The 17,733-nt window shown below is 38.2% G+C and overlaps 2 protein-coding genes and 1 non-coding gene across 5 annotated transcripts in view; 2 read left to right on the forward strand and 1 right to left on the reverse strand.

Moving 5' to 3' along the window:
* Window positions 1–17,733, forward strand: part of LOC138714972 (cuticle protein 1-like) — a 62,737-nt gene that overhangs the window by 19,761 nt on the left and 25,243 nt on the right. The window contains exon 1 of one of the 3 annotated variants that reach the window (XM_069847296.1): window positions 14,987–15,963. The exons of the other annotated variants lie outside the window; for them this stretch is intronic. Within the exon in view, the coding sequence (XP_069703397.1) occupies window positions 15,880–15,963 (84 nt within the window). The 5' untranslated portion in view covers window positions 14,987–15,879. Of the gene's footprint in view, window positions 1–14,986; window positions 15,964–17,733 lie in introns of those variants that run through there. 3 annotated transcript variants of the gene reach the window in all.
* The window catches only part of LOC138714971 (leukocyte elastase inhibitor-like), a 32,885-nt gene that overhangs the window by 13,540 nt on the left and 1,612 nt on the right, over window positions 1–17,733 (reverse strand). The gene's annotated exons all lie outside the window — the stretch shown is intronic.
* Window positions 13,340–13,413, forward strand: TRNAS-GCU (transfer RNA serine (anticodon GCU)). Its single transcript has one exon. It is a non-coding gene; the product is annotated as a tRNA-Ser (tRNA).

Raw genomic sequence — 17,733 nt, forward strand, 5'->3', positions numbered from 1 at the left:
AACTGATCAGGAAGAGGGAAAGGAATTGTTTGGGTCACTGACTGAAAAGAAACTGCCTACTGAAGGATGCACTGGAAGAAATAGTGAACGGGAGAAGAGCTCGGTGGAGAAGATATTAGATGATAGACGATATTAAGATATATGGATCGTATGAGGAGACAAAGAGAAAGGCAGAAAACAGGAAAGATTGGAGAAAGCTGGGTTTGCAGTGAAAGACCTGCCCTTGGGCAGAACACTATGAATGAATGAATTACCTATTATAAATCTCTACTAAGTGAAGTTGTGAGAAAGTACGTAGCTCTTACTTATTTTAATATCGGAGTTAGATTGAATCATAGATCTAAATATTGCTATTTTTATAATGTTTTTTTGTCATAATTTGCAACACAGCTCGATCTGGAAGCGTTATACTATATGACGTTATCAAGCATGCTCATGGATTTGTGGTAAGAGCTCTGTCAATTTTAAAGCGTCGAATTGGCTCAGATATCTCAATAATTCTGATTATTTGCTATGTATGTTATTGTTTCTAATTCTGATATGACAGATAAGCTATAACATACAGACAAATAATCCAAAGCTCTTGCCTAAACTTTTTATTTCTTGAAACAAGGAAGATGAAGCAATCCTGAAAGCCATTCTTGTCACTTACAATGTTACATGAGGAAGTGAATATAATATGAAAGTGAAACGTCGTTGATAGGCCCTCTAACCTTGCGAACGAAAAACATATGGCCAAATCAACTTTCACAAAAAAAGATGATGAAAAACACTCGAAAGTTATTTCTGCCATTCAATTGTTTCGCTATATATTTAATACAACGAGGAAGTAAAATACTGTATATTATAGGCTAAAACGTGGTTGATTACGCATGAAAGCAAGTGGTTGGTGTAATCGTCAATATGAGCAGAGGGAGGGACATCGTTGAGTAAGTACTGTATGAACGCAATTGTATCTTATGCAATTCTAATAGCTTGTGGAGCGCTGAACTGCCCAGGCGAATGTTCCATTAACCCCGCCCGACCCTTGTTAGCGGCTGACTTGGTCACCACAGCTTCCTGAACTTGGAGCCAAGTAGATAACAACTCTGAAGTTTAGAGGTAATAATAGGCCTGTGTGTACTGATTAATGAAATGTTTGAACTCAGAAACTAGAGTTTAATGTTTGGAAGTCTCGAACAATATTTGTCGGCCTCAGTGGTAAATGCGAGGCACCGGGATACGTGGTGAACCAAAAAAATGGCAGAATTTCAATTGTTTTATTGTAGCAGCTTTCAACGGTTTGAAACCGTAATGACTAATGAGCATTCGCACTTTTTATACATATGAAAGTCGATGTGCGCATCTAAGCTGTACTTGTTCTACTTCGTGTTGTTTGATTCCTAATTTTGTCTTTCCTTGTTTTCCCAATTACTCTTCTTAAGTACTTCATTTCCATAGTTTTTACATTTCTCTTGACTTCCCCCCCCCCCAACACCAATATGGTGATAATATATCCCCTTGTCTTACTCCTGCTGTAATTCTGAATTCTTCAGATTTAGTATTACATGTCCTGACATAGCACCTGCAAATTTCATAAAAACTTTTTATTGCTTTAATTAAATGCATATTCATTTTATATCTCTGTAGGGTACTCCATAGAATTTTCCATGGAACCCTATCGAAGGCTTTTTCCAAGCCTATCATATTCTGTAGCCTTTTCTATAACTTGTCTCAGCGAAAAATATGGTCTTGAACACTTCTTCCTGGTCGGAAGCCACATATATAAATCTATTAATAAATAAATGTCAGACTCATTCTCTGGTCATAGACATTTCGCTAGCCCGCGCTACGAGCGTGCTAAACTAGCCCTGGCTATCGACTGATTACTTGTACAAGATTCATATCATAACATATCGCTAACACTGGTTTATGAATACGAAAAACGTTAGTTCGCTGATCATCCACCGGAAGCCCGCGCTAAAATGTCTATGAATATGGCCCTTAATGTTTAGTACGTTGGCGATTAGGTCCTACTGTTACGTATAGAGGAACGTGAAACAGTGACATTTTGAATCATATTCACACAATTTTCTACGAAATACTTTATATTGTGATGACATAACTTATATAGGCTAATCAAGAATTAAGAAAGATGTAATGACATTTTGCCTGTAGACTTATTTTATTTTCATTCATGAAGACACGTGTTACTAGGAATAGAAAATGAAGCAGACTTGAGAAATTTCTAAGATTAGTATGGACAATGTCATATTGTATAAACGATGCAAGCTGTTACATGAATTTCAGTTTAGAAACAGGTTAAGATTAGAAAATACTCTTAATTTTAAAGTAAATTATGCAATCTACTCTCTGTGTATTAGTCTCAGTTCTCAACACGTTTTAATTCATGTACCAGTTTGCAGCCCGGATGTACAGTAGTGAGTAGGACGACATGTTAGCACACAAGAACTTGCTAGGATTAGCTCACCTAGGCTGCTATGCATAGACATTTCGCTAGCCCGCGCTACGAGCGTGCTAAACTAGCCCCGGCTATCGAGTGATTGCTTATACAGGATTCATATCATATTAAATCGCTAACACTGGTTTATGATTACGAAAAACGTTGGTTCGCTGATTATCCACCGGAAGCCCGCGCTAAGAATATCTATGAATATGGCCCCTAGTGGTTACTCTCAGAGCTTACATTGCACAAAAGCAGGAGACATTTGCCCTCATGGGATTTTATAGGTTTATTTTATTTTATTTATTTATTTTTTTTTTTCACGAAGAAAATTATTTATCAAGCGGTAACTCTGCTACAGTAAATCAACGATTTGACTTCCTCATCAGAATTAAACTGCACTTGGGACTACTTTTGTCGCCAAAAATCTCATCGCATTCGACCGAGGTTGACTCAGAGGCAAGTACATAATAAATAACTAGGTCACCCACAGCGACGCTAATGGCTTTACTCGCTCTCATACACCATAAATGAAGGAAGACTGAACATTTCCGTACACACAAGAACTGGTATTTGTAAATACATATAGTGATTCAACTGTGTATCAGATAACCTGAAAAGTGAGACAAATCGCCCGGGAGTTGAACCCAAGAACGAGTGGATTCGTTGCAACAATCGTGCTGACATTTGTGTGCGCAGCTGTGAAGTGGTGACGTCAAGGGTTAGAGGGCAAGTGTTTGCACTTCAAATATTTAGAAAATGCAGGCGATATCGCGTGAACTTTGGCTCGCATGTTCTCCGCGGCGTCTATGTGACAAGTGTGACAAAACTGGGTTTCCAGACCTCCGAATTTCAGGGTTTCCTAGAATCCGATCAATTTAACCGAAAGAACTCTTCGATGACGCGATAAAAGATGATTTTTTTTTCTCTTTATTTGGAGTACCGGCATTACGAAATTATTACAACGTTGAAAGAAACGTCAATTTTCAGACGAATTTCAAATACTTGGGATGTACTATAAGCAGTAACATGAGTTGCTGCCAGGAAGTCAAAATAACGATAGCAATGGCCAAGAAAGCTTTTAATAGGGAAAGGAGTATCTTCTGCGGACCTCTAGGAAAAGAACTAAGGAAGAGACTTGTGAAGTGCTTTGTATGGAGTGTGGCATTGTATGAAGCAGAAACATGGACATTACGACGAAGTGAAGTGAAGCGAAAAGAAGCATTTGAAATGTGCATATGAAGAAGAATGGAATGTGTGAAGTGGACAGACAGAATAAGAAATGAGGCTGTGTTGGAAAGAGTGGGTGAAGAAAGAATGATGTTGAAACTGATCAGGAAGAGGAAAAGGAATTGGTTGGGTCACTGGCTGAGAAGAAACTGCCTACTGGAAGGAATGGTGAACGGGAGAAGAGTTCGGGGCAGAAGAAGATATCAGATAATAGACGACATTGATATATGAATCATATGAGGAGGCAAAGTGAAAGGCATAAAATAGGAAATATTGGAGAAAGCTGGATTTGCAGTGAAAGACCTGCCTTTGGGCAGACCACTGAATGAATGAATGACCATCTTCAGAAGGTTTTCATAGAACGACAAATTACCGCCAGAAGAAATGCGATTTCTACTACAGTACTTTCTCATACTTCATATCCACCTGAACTTAAGTAGTCTTTTTACTTGGTTATTTAATGACGCTGTGTCAACTGCGAGGTTATTTAACGTCGATGGGACTGGTGATAGCGAGATGAGACCGAGGATTCGTCATAGATTACCTGAAATTTGCCTTACGGTGAGGAACACCTCGGAAAAAACCCCAATCAGGTAATCAGCACAAGCGGGAATCGAGCCCGCGCCCGAGCGCAACCCTAGATCGGCAGGCAAGCGCCTTAACCGACTGAGCTATGCCGGTGGCCACTTAAGTAGTAGTTTTTCAGTATGCTAATAGGGGAGATTTATAAAATTTGAGCTTCTAAGAGCTAGCCTCGATTTTAGATCCTACCATCATCATCATCATCATCATCATCATCATCATCATCATCATCATCATCATCATCATCATCATCATCCTGACAAGTATTAGGCCGAGTAGCCTGTTACGGTCTTGTTTTCTGTCCATCTCTTTTGAAGTCTGCCAATGGACCTTTTTTCTCTCGGTCGACAATTTAAAATTGCCTTTGGAAATATGTTGCTGCTCATTCTGTCGACGTGATTTTTTCAGTTTTATTGATATCGCCAAAATGTATTCCATCACTGGCTCAGCCTCGAGTTCATCCATGGTATCCTCATTCCGCTTGTGGTCGAATTTAATGCAGATTTAGTGTATCCTGCGGTCCTCCTCATGAATCTCATTTCACATGTGTGTCTTATTATTATTATTATTATTATTATTATTATTATTATGATTATTATTAACAAGCTTTCTCACTTCTATCTCTTTAATCCACTCTGTACTGCTCTTTTGATCTTATGACTCCTGGTCTACAGCTTAGGACAGTGGTTCCCAAAGTGGGAGTCGCGACCTCCTGGGAGGGGGGGTCGCGTGATGATTTACAAATTAAAACCAATACACTTATTAACAGAAACGGATTTTTCGTCCCTACACAGCGACAAGACGTCACATTCCTTGGCGTACGGAGGGAGCGTAGCGATAGTCTAAGTTCAATGACCTCCCTATAATTGACGTACACCTAACGTTCAGTATCGGGACCCAAAACCCCCTGTCTGCTTATTAACATACATTTGTTCTGAATTTTTAAATATGAATATAAACAACGTTGAACGTAAATTAAAAAAAAATTTAGTACATACATACATACATACATACACCTACATAAGTGTTCTCCCCATGGGCACGTCTTTCACTGCAAACCCAGCATTCTTCAGTCTTTCCTATTTTCTGCCTTCCTCTTAGTCTCCGCATATGATCCACATATCTTAATGTCGTCTATCATCTGATGTCTTCTTCTGCCCCGAACTCTTCTCCTGTTCACCATTCCTTCCAGTGCATCCTTCAGTGTTTCAGTATTTATAAAGTAAAAAATAGTCAATGCGATAGAAGTGCGTGTTTTCAAAACGTAGCTTCTGTATTCGATACGCACACAGTGATATTATTTTGAAGTTCAAGAAGATTTCTTGCTTTTATTTCGATCATTATCATAGACGAGAAACTTATTTTGTACAATTACAAGGTTACAATGTCATAAACATGGCTTAATTGCCCCATAAGTTGTGCTGTTTTGGTATCACTTATGACGTTCAGTCCTGTCTTCGGACGTCATAAAAAATTTAAGAGATTCTTGCGCTCGAGGTATTCTTGCATTTTTTTTTACCCAAAACTGGTCTGCACTCCGCTCTGCGAAAAAGCCTAGTTTCAACATTTCATCAGTAGGTTCATATTTCAATGAGTTTCTTCATCAGTTGAACGCAACTGTCTAAAACAGATTCAATAGCTGCTTTTATTTTCTTCCGGAAAACATTCAAAAAGCTGTTGTTAGTTCATGCAAACTTAATGCGTGTTTTTTCTTATTCCTTAGTAATAAACTAGCTGTAATAATAATTTTTATGTATTATATATAATAAATTACATTATAAAGTTAAATAATATATTATAAAATTATGTATCAAATTTGTTTAATACCTGTATGCAATATAGTCTATAGGCATATGGTTTTACTTCTCATAGGAGATTTGTTTTTCCATTTTATAGTCATTCAGTGCTATCATCAAATGAGGGGTTCACAACCAGAGTAGACAAAATCCTTCTGGAATAATTTCGAGAAACTGAGTCTTAAAGTTTCTGACTCATGCTTAGCAACTTTCACCTTCCAAAGGAAATGCTGCACTCTGTGGAGTAACAAATGAGTTATGGACTTGGTTTATTGTGGCAATGAATAAATCTGAGTTTTCTCCATCCGAGATTGTATTTTTTTAGTTGGTTATTTAACGACGCTGTATAAACTACTAGGTTATTTAGCGTCGATGAAATTGGTGACAGCGAGATGGTATTTGGCGAGATGAGGCCGAGGTTTCGCCATAGATTATCTGGCATTCACCTTACGGTTGGGGAAAACCTCGGAAAAAACCCAACCAGATAATCAGCCCAAGCAGGGATCGAACCCGTGCCCGAACGCAACTTCAGACCGGTAGGCAAGCGCCGGTGGCTTCCGAGATTGTATTAATCCACAAACTGACCACTAGTGGACTTGGTCCACTCTGGCTGTGAGCCCCTCAGATAATCACATATTTTAACTGTTGCTGGAATCAGAAACCATACAACGTCTCAACTCTTATTACAAAAGGAACTCTAGAGTCTAGACATTATAGATAATGAGGGATTTATTATTTCATTGACCCAGTTTATTTTTATTTGAATATATATTTATTAATTGCATGTTAATTGAAGTTATGGTTGGATCAAACCAATCAGAAGGGGTATGCTCATTGTCTTAACTACATTCAATAATTATTATCAAGGAACTCTAGTACCGGTACATTAGGAGTTAGGTGGTATCCATCGGTTTTGAGTAAAATTATAGTTGTTTTCAATTTTACACAGGGGTTTTCCGAATGGGATCAAGTAGCGGTACGGTAGTGGGGCTCGCAAAAAAAGTCTCACCCAAAAGTGGGTCGCGCCTTCTCGTTCACACCGGTCGACTCTGCTAAGGCTACAGGGTACATGTAGTTAATTCCATATGCCCCTACACATCGTCGACCATTGATGGGAGAAAATAATAGGCCTACTGATGAAATGATAATGGAGTGACGTCGATGGTTATATTGGAGATACAGAAGAACCTCTTAAAAAAACCCAACTGCGACCTTACCAACCACAAGTGTCATTAGTATGGGTTTTTCAATCAAAAAACGCAGGTCTGACTGGAAATGTAACTCGAGACTGCGCTAGGACGTGATTTCGAATCCCGCGTGGAATGATTATCTACGTGTAATCGGTGTTTTCCCAAGGTCTACTCCAATTCTCGGCTCTCCAAAATCCCGAAACGTTATCGCCAATCCCACCGACACGACACTAGATAGCTGCGCAGTTTATACAGCGATAAAAAATACCCCATGTTTGTAAATTCATACAATCTGGATTATGTCTGTAGTTCTTATCTTTCCTATACTGTATGCCCTTTACGAAATTTGTCATTTCTAGAGCGTACTTTGACACATCTAACAAATCGAATCTCTACTGTTGTGAGTGACCCTGGATTTTTTTCTTACCGGTACATGACAACTTCTCTGCGGTGGACACCTGCCGATAATGAAAAGGTGTCTGCTACAGAGAACTGTCCCTCATTTGAATAATCACTACAAATGAAATATATTCTGTCATGGTCAGTATTATATGAATAGTATGTAATGTAATTTCAGTTGTACGATTGTGCGAAGATTTGTTTGTTTGTTTGTTTTTTGCTTAGTGCTACCCATTACGATTTTTTCGTTAATTTATTTTACTTGTAAATTATGAAATTATTTTTATAGTTAAAACGAACTGCATGCTTTTTAACATTAATGTTTATTCTTTAATTAAATTCGGAGAATATACTGACAATTATTCTGAAAAAAAGTCGATATTTTGCACAGTATTAAAAATGGTAGACACTCAGCTGTTTTTGATTCGATCCGGTGCTGGGGATTGAACTTCGGCGTAGCTCAATGGTTAGAGCTTGGTATGTAGAACCAAAGGACCCGGAGCGAATTTTTCTCCTCTAATAACCATTGTCTTTTTGACACTGACTAACCACCAAGGTTGCCAGATTCTCTAATCAGGAATCCAGGACAGGTGAACGTAACCAGTTTCATGGTTGTAAACGTTACTGAGGAAAGCTGTCATGTCCATCTTTTCGGCGGTCCCAAGTCCGCATGTGATCTTGCACCACATTTTTATGAAGTGAAGGAAACCATGCAAAGATAGTGAATGTTGGTGGATTAACATTTTTAGAGCTGAGAGAACGAGAGAACTCCGAGGAAAATCATCTTCGGACCTTGTCCACCAATTAACACCGAGAATAGAACCAACTTTAGCTATCGAAAACGTTATCAACGATTAGACTAGACGGCAATTCGGAAGGCGGACGGGTACTAGATGCGCCGTAGCCTGTATGGCATGTGACGTCACAAACTTGAACAGGAGAACCAATCAGAATCAGTCAGTAACAAGTGCCTCTCGAGTTACTTTTTCACGTGTGAGTGTTTTAAAACATCGAATAAGTAAAACTAACAAATACTGTGTATGTGTAAGATAAGTAAATGGAAGGAGATACTATAAAAAGACAAGTACTGCACAGGCAGGCGCGGGAAATAGTGTTTAAGGTGTATAATTATTTTAAAAACATTAACGAGCAGAACTCTGCCGGGCATCATGGTGCTGGCCGCAACGTTGCCAACGCGCAGGAGATGACTGCAGAAGCATGTGGTGTGGGTTTGCGAACCGTGCAAAGAATTGTTAGTGAAGGAAAGAAATCTTTTAATGTGAGCGGAACTGCCAAGTTTCGTTCTCCTGGAAAACATCCTCGTCGTGAAAAACAGTCTTTGAATTAGATGATTTTAATAAAAGTGTGCTGCGACGTACAGTATTAGATATGTACATTCGAGAATCCGACTCTGAAGAATCTGACGGGACTGATGAGAGAATCAGCGACTTCGATTAAAATCAGGTACTCAATATTTATTAAATCCTAATTTATATTAAATGTGACCGAAATGTGGCAATATAACATGGTACTCGTAGTTATTGTTTTAGGGTATTTAACTAGCTAAAATAATTTGCGTCTAGAAATAGACCTATATACAATTTCTACTTAAATAGTGTATCATTTTTTCTAGTAATACACCGTATACATTTCGTATTAAAACTGTGTGATATAATTATAATAATAATAATAATAATAATAATAATAATAATAATACCACACATAAAAATCTTAAAACTTGGTATAAGCATTATTAATAGAACGTAAGATTTGATAATGTTCTGATGAAAGGTTTGTCATGCTTGCAGTAATCAACGGGTAAGATCATTATTGTCTTTTTAAAATTGAAATTCTCTCCTCAGCTACTTGTATTGCGCGCGCGCGTGAAGTACGATGTGGCAATGCTGTACATTGCCTTTCTCTCACTATCTGTCTCTCTCGACGCAAATGCTGGCAGCCGACCGCCTTCCGAACTGGCGTCTAGTCTAGTATGTATCTTCAGAGCTCGAAATGAACCAGAGCGGACCGGAACGGCGTTCCGATTCGTAAATTTCAGGAGTCTTTCCGTTCCGTCTCATTAAGAAATGGCTGTGGTCTGTTTCCGCTCATTTTAATTTGGTATTAACTAGATATGATATTTCAACGCATTTTTCAATAAGATATCAATTAAACAGTTAAAAATACTGACAACGACACTATCGGCACTGCTTTATTGTATTACAGCGTTCGTAGAAGTTTTCGCTAATTTATTTACAATACTCTCGCAGCATGCTTTTGATAAGTTTGATTCTTCATTGAGTAACGTTCAGGTTCTCAACTAAGCGTGACGTTAATGAAATTAAAAGGACCGGAACTCAACAACACTTTATCACTCCATATCAAGCTAAAGGTCAGATGTCACAGGCCATTGCTGGGCAACGAGTCGAATTTTTTATTGTTTAAATTGCTATCTGAGTGTCCGTTTCAAAGACTTGGCGAAATAAAGATTCCAGAATAAGAACTGAAGCTGTGTTGGAAAGAGTGGGTGAAGAAAGAATGATGCTGAAGCTGATCAAGAAGAGAAAAAGAAATTGATTGGGTCACTGGCTGACAAGAAACTACCACGAAGAATGCACTAGAAGGAATGTGAACAGGAGAAAAATTCGGGACAGAAGAAGATATCAGACGATAGACATTAAGATATATGGATCATATGCGGAGACTATGAGGAAGCAGAAAATAGGAAATATTTGAAAATACTGGGTTTGCATTGAAAGACCTGCCCTTGAGTAGAACACTATGAATTAATGAGTCATAAGTGTAGTGCAGGAAATGATTCTCTTTCGCTAATAGTACCATGCGCATCGAAGAAAATTATTAAGGATGTGTACATTTTATTGGAAGAATATATATATTGGCTGAGTAAAGTGACTATCGTTCTTGGTCTTCATCTTTGTAAATATGATAAAGGGATGAACATTTCTGAAGATATATTGTGCCCAAATGTGTATATTAATGATTGATGTGTAAGCTTACATAAATATTTCAATGTTTTATATAGTGAAAACCCGAAAACCGTCAAAACCAGTTTCAATTAGTAAAAACTAATTTACCACTCATGTTGATTTTCATATAAGCCAATATATACATGATTATGATAAGTCATAAAAGACTGATATTTTAAAGTTTGATAGTCTACAATTATATAGTAAGAACTAGTTTAAGCAAACAAAACCATGAACAAAAAGCGTATGCAAAACCTACCAAAAGCCTAAAGAAACCAAACCTAACCTAACCTATCACTGATTCTAACCTTACGAAAACTCGCTTTCTATATACCTACATTTTTTCAAACTAGTTTTTACTATTTGAAACTGGTTTTGACGGATTTCGGGTTTTAACGGCAACATATATACATACAGTATACAGCATGAAAATACTCGGTGTCTTCTTGCTGGTCATAAATTCCGTCGTTGTCATCAAGACCACCGCATCCACGAAAATAACAGAACAGTCGGGTTAGTGAAAACGTTTATTCCGAACCATGCGTATATCCTTGAATACGTAGTTCCACATCAATACTTCAGGTATTCAGTTTCTGCAGACAAAATCTGTGGTTTTTGATTGATGCAATACATCTGAAAGACTTTGTTAAACTTTTCGGCTTCCAAATTAACACTGCTGAACACACTATACATATAAACTAAAATGTTTGGTTTATTTTACAAATTAATGCAACAAAACTTCCCACGGTTGCATATGAGTCACTCGGCTATCATTCATATCTCCAGATTAAACAATTTAGTTACCAGGAAATGCAAAATAAACAATTTAATATAACTCGCACACGTTCCCTTGCATATACATACATTTACTACTTAACTGTGAAACATTTATTTCACGGAAGAGCGCAGCATATCAGTTGCGTAAGATATACAAAGACGTAGTATTAAAAATAATCTATCGAAACCGGAATCACTCTGGCTAACTTAAGATTAATCCGTATTGAGAAATCTATGTAGATACCTCACCGCAACTGTGGCTGAGCATGAGCACGTTGATCTTACATTCAGGTGGCCTGGGTTGGATTCCCGACCTAATTGTGATGGAATTTCTGGTGGACAAAATAGACGTAGAGGGATTTTCTCAGGGTACTACAGTTTCCCTATTTCACTCTATTAACACTCACCACTCCCCCCTCGTTTTCATCTATCTGCACTGTTTAAAAATAATCTGGGTTGAAGTTTTGGGGACATTATCGGTTTCCGATGCTGGTATAGGAAGGACTTGAGGCTCCAGACCTGGGGTTCATCATTTATTCGTCTGGGGATGAGAACTGGCTCCGTCAGGGCTTTGACAGGATGGTCCATCTGTCAGCAACGAATTCCACGCGGGCCAGTTGACAGATTGAAAAAGTAATCGCATACACAAGAGTAAAATATTGTTACGCTTCGATATTTCATGTGCACAGTTCTATAATTCGTTATCTGTAACGCTAGAGCCTCGACAGTCCCAAGCTCCAAACTCTGTCGAGTTCAAGTGGAATTTGTAGCGGAAGAAGAAAATTGGTGAGATTTACTCAGAATACCCCCGTTTCCTCTAAAATTAACTATTTCTGTAACATTTACAACAATTAAAAGCACAAGAGCAACATAAGCTGCCGTACCATATATTTCATAAAAATTCTACAAGGAACTTTCTACGTATTGGATGACTACGGAAATCCCTGAAATTGTCTTTGAGCCTTCATGTATGTACAGTACTTGTCAAAAGAAAAGTATTGTTAGACGTTTAATTGCTTTTTATATGTGCCTATTCTTTTCAGTACATGTTTAATTGCCTTTTGTCTTATAATCTGAAATGCATGACGCCATATAGTTTTGAATTTTGCGTAGTAACTAATAAAACCCACATTTTACATTAATTGAATCGACTGCAACAACTGCCTGACAGCAAATTCACAAGTCCCGCACAGCTTCAACAGTTACTACGTCAAAATGATCACGTATTCCAGGAAAGTAAAACAATTTAGGGTTCTCTGCCTGCACAATCCCGTTTATATTTTAAATGATGGTGAGGTATTACTGGTGGAAAAACACGGCCGTGTCACTTCACTGTTCCCTGCGATTCGTCATAACGTGTAGTACGCGTAAAACCTTTTTACATAGGAGCTTGATATCATTGTTCTCTTATCGCCATGAAAACGTTGGCATTTGCACGCGTTAAAATATCACAGAGTCTCGTATAAACCTGGTATTGATATGATAGCCTGTTTAAAGCTTAGTATATCGACAAACATTTTCGTACCAACTTATATTACCGATGAGGGTGTATCATTCGTGACTCCCTCTTGACGACATATACGACTTTATGGCGCGACAGTTCATTCAGGATTATTTCAGGTCCTGAAACATGTATTCTTTATACAAATCTGGCTTTCAGGTAGTAGCTCCCTGTAAAGCAGGTTTGAATAATTTCAAGGAAAAATTGTTCCTGGGCCGGACAATTTTTCCTTGAAATTATTCAAACCTGCTTTACAGGGAGCTACTACCTGAAAGCCAGATTTGTATAATACATTCGTTACTGGAGGTACGTTAACAGAAAGCCACAATTTAAAGTCACACAGTATTTGTGTGCACTCACAGTTGAGTTCTGGCGTCTTGTCAGCTCATGTGAATTGTGGATATAAAAGGAAAAATTGTGACGGTGTCGTGTATAGTTCCTGGGGTAGCTCAGTCGGTAGAGCGTTCGCGCGCTAAGCGAAGGGTCCCGGGATCGATACCCGGCCCCGGAATAATTTTTCCTTGAAATTATTCATGTATTCTCTGTTTACTTAAACTTAAATTATATTATATAGAGTACTGTCCGTTACTCAGGAGTAGACGAGCGGAAAGAATGTGACCTTCTTGACTATCGCTGTGATTATTATAAACATCGCTCAGATAAGCCAGGTTATTACTCGTACAGGAAACATGAGTAACAATGCGTATGCAAATTAAAGGTAAGTTGAACAGAAGGAGACCTAATGTTTCCGCTTACTGCAGTACAAATATTGGACGTGTTGTCGTTCGTTATCTGTTCACATCCCTTCCTCCTCAGTCCGCTCTAGTCTTCTCCTGAGTCACCGACAGTAGGAATCCGGGAACCACGGCGTAGCTCAGGCGGTAGGCGCGTTAGCCTGCTGATCCGGAGCTGCGTTCGATTCCTGGATTCCATTACCTGGTTGGGTTTTTTCGAGGTTTTCCTCAACAGTAGGACGAATATCACATGATGAATCCTCGGCCTCATCTCGTCAAAGACCATATCGCTATTACCAATTACATATACGTTAAATAACCTAGTAGTTGATATAGCGTCGTTAAATAACTGGTCAAAAACAATTAGTCTACTACTGCAAGAACATGTCACTTTACCTAATAGTACTAAAATATGCTACTTGAATGGACTTGCTTGCTGCGAAATCTGGATACTCAGCGAACAGAAGCGTCATTTATGGGAGGGCTGAGTTTAAGATTAAAAAAAATTAACAATTGAATGGTAGCCTACTAGTACAACTGTACTGTTGATATTAAAAAAAATATTTCACTTTTATAAACGCTTAAGAAATGCGATTTTCGGTCCGAGAACAGTTCATTGTACATGTTAATACCAATTGTGAAAGCGAAAATTACCAGAAAAATTTATGTTATGAGATTTAAAAAAAATGCAATTTTCGGTCTGAGAACAGTTCAATATACATGTTAACACCAGTTATTTTGTGAAAGCAAAAATTACCAGAAAAATTTAGGTTACAGTTTTATTACGAGGGAGAGTCAAAAAGTAACCTTAATAATTGTTTTATTAATTGAATATGTACAATAAGACTACAAACACTTCATCACTTTTCAACATAATCCCCACTACTTTCAATGCAAGTGTTCCTGTTATACTATGTTGAAAAGTAATGAAGTGTTTCTAGTCTTTTTGTATATATTCAATTAATAAAATGATTATTAAGGTTACATTTTGACTCTCCCTCGTATTATAGGTAGATAACTCATTCCCATACAAATTCTAAACGTGTGGAACACAAGAAAGAATTGCCGAGCTTCCTCAAATTCTGCTCACCGAGTGCTCTCCTCCAAATTATAAACATTGCATTGAGTGGATCACTGTTAAGGTAAGCGTTCACTACATCGTATCGCACTCCTCGTACGAATCGCACGCAACGGATATATTAAGTGACGCGTTCACTGTAACAGCTCTACCTCATCGCCTCATCGGATTCCCTATCAGCTATTTAAAACATGACGTCGTACGATATTGACATTGCTGAAAATAGAGGAGTTTGAGGTTAGATCTATCAATTATGAATGTTAGCGAATAAGAATTTGTAATTGCTTCATGCGTCTTAATTGAAGAGGAAGAAACGAAAGAGATATTGGTTACATAATATATACAGTATGTAAGACACGACTTAATTACTGTAATGGGAACGCCTCAAATTATATAATTCTTCGCAATTTTCTACAAGCGAAATAAGTTCTCCGTCTGCTATTTTGGCGCGACACTGAACATGGCACAACGTAATAGTAACAGTTAAAATAGATTTATTAAAGAAGGCCATGATCGCACGCATTGGAAAAGTTGCTCATCCGAGAAACGTGGACGGATTTGCCGAGAGCCGATGCGTGCGATACGATGTAGTGAACGCGATTACATAACAATTACAGCAAAGATTGTCTTTTTTCGATTCGTCCGATGAGTGCGATACGATGTAGTGAAAGCTTACCTTTAATGATTGGTGCATTCATCAAAATTTTTAATATGAATGAGTTCCTGATCCATTAATGCAATGGATCCAATTTGGTTAGTGGGAAATGCTTATGTCACTTGTAAGTCATATCCATAACATGTATATTGCAAGTCCCGGTAATCGAACCCAGTTTGGCGCTGTGTCCAGGTCGTGCGTTCGCAACTGCGCACCAGCCCGACCTTGTAGGATGGTCTCGAGCGCGCAGTTAAGATCGAAATGTGAGATTGAGACGAATTTCGCCGACCTTCGCACATTCTCGTTGCAGCTGCGTCTGCTTCTAGGAAACACAGGCCCATTCACAGGCTTCAAAGCCGCGACCTCGGGAAACCCGCGTCGAGTCATACGCGATGTCGTAATGTGACGTGTTCGATTCCGTGGAAGTTAGAGTGGTTCCTGTGAGACACCCTTTGCTTCAATCAAGTGTGTAGCCCAGCCCTCCTTCGTCACTGCATCAGCTGGTGCGCGATGCCAATGACTGTCACGTCCATTCCGTGCACGGAGCTGACTTGGCATTCTCGTGGTGTGGGAGCCTTTAATTTATACCTACGTGTTAGTACTCCAACAAAGGAGGCGGCTCTAATGTTCCATAGCAGCGAGGAGATACCACAACTATGTAGTAACTACTCGTACTTACAGTACAATGTAATGCGACGGGTATTGTTCATTACTGTAATGTGAGCAGGGCTAAATCAACTCCTGTTGAAGCCCGAGAGTAAATAATATTGTAAATAATAGGCCTACGTAGCAACGAAAGCATTATCAATGATGATGATGATGATAATAATAATAACAATAATAATAATGAGCTAATATCGAAATTTGAAGGATTACTTTCTATTTGTTTGAATATTGATGGTGTTTGGGTGAAGGTGGTTGTCATTTTTTGTGCACATGGAGTTTTGTTCGCCAGGTGAATACAGAAGTTAAATTCTACAAGGAGTGTGCAAAAACACAAAACAATACTAGCATTTTATTTTTGTAGAAAATTATTTGCAATATGATGAGTTCGAGTTTAATTTTCATTTAACTCAAAATTCACTTTTGTTACTTATTTCCCTTTAGCCAAACAACATCGATATACAGTAGGACCTCTATTACCCGTGGTAATGAAGGCAGTGGACTTAACGGTTAATAGAAAAAATTGGATATCCGTATCATAAAATATTTTCGTAAATTAAGAGAATAACACTTGTACTGTCGTAATTTTCTCTGTGGTCTTATGTTTAACATGCAAGGTAGTGGGTCAGAAGTTCACTCATTAAAGTCTGGTTGTCAAGGGGCAAAGGAACTCCTTGCAATGGCTGTCATATTGTAGATTTACATACTTTATACACTTTATCCTTGATTTTTTTATTAAATCGCACATGGTTTAACATCAATCTCGTATTCTGGTGCGAGATGAACCACAATTTCGCTTTCTACAAACTGCTCACTTATTTGCATTTTTGTCGATACTTAGCACAACACGTTTTCTTTTGTCATTATGGAGTACATTTTATATAGAAGTTGAATAAACCAAATTGTGTAAGTGTAAAGGCATGTAATAACACTCTCTAGAAAAAAATACGTACTAATATAACGTAAAATAATACTTCATATGTTTCTGTAGCAAAAAGAAAAAAACAGCGAAAGATAGTCGGATAATCCGCCAATCGGTTAATAAGGTGACTGATAATCGGGGTTCTACTGTAATCAATAAATTACAGAAGAAAGCACAACAATGAACTTTCTCTTTCATAATTGAAGACCTAATATTCTAAATGTGCTAGTCCACCGCTGTAGAGAAGGCTAATGGTCAGCACGTCTTGTTATGAAGCGAGCGGGCTCGGGTTCAAATTCTGGTTGGGTTTTTCCAAGGTTTTCCCTCAACCAATAGAGGTAGAATTGCTGGGTAATTTTCGGCGTTGGACCTCGGACTCATTTCGCCATTAATTAATTATCAACATCATTAATATAATAGCCCGGGTTAATTTCACGGTGCAGGGTGCTGTACTTGTACAAAATCGCGCCCGTTCAGCCACCCAATCATTCACAAAATTAGGAGTGGTGAGCACAATAAGCCTCAGGCTGCAGTGTAAGCCTTCGGGTCCCTACTCCGTACAAGAGAGAAAAAATGTGCTAAGTACATTTTAAATGTGCTAAGTGCCAATTTTTCAATTTCATTTTATTCAATCTAAAGGAGGAACATCCATATAAGAATATCATACTGAATTGTATTTGCTCAACTGTGACTCTTTCATGCTCCAAAAGACGGTGTTGTATCTCAACATGTTTTTCGCAGTGTTTTTTCCATCAATATCTCATAAAGTTGTTTTTTGT

The sequence above is a fragment of the Periplaneta americana genome, chromosome 15 (assembly GCF_040183065.1).
Source record: "Periplaneta americana isolate PAMFEO1 chromosome 15, P.americana_PAMFEO1_priV1, whole genome shotgun sequence".
NCBI classification, from domain to species: domain Eukaryota; kingdom Metazoa; phylum Arthropoda; class Insecta; order Blattodea; family Blattidae; genus Periplaneta; species Periplaneta americana.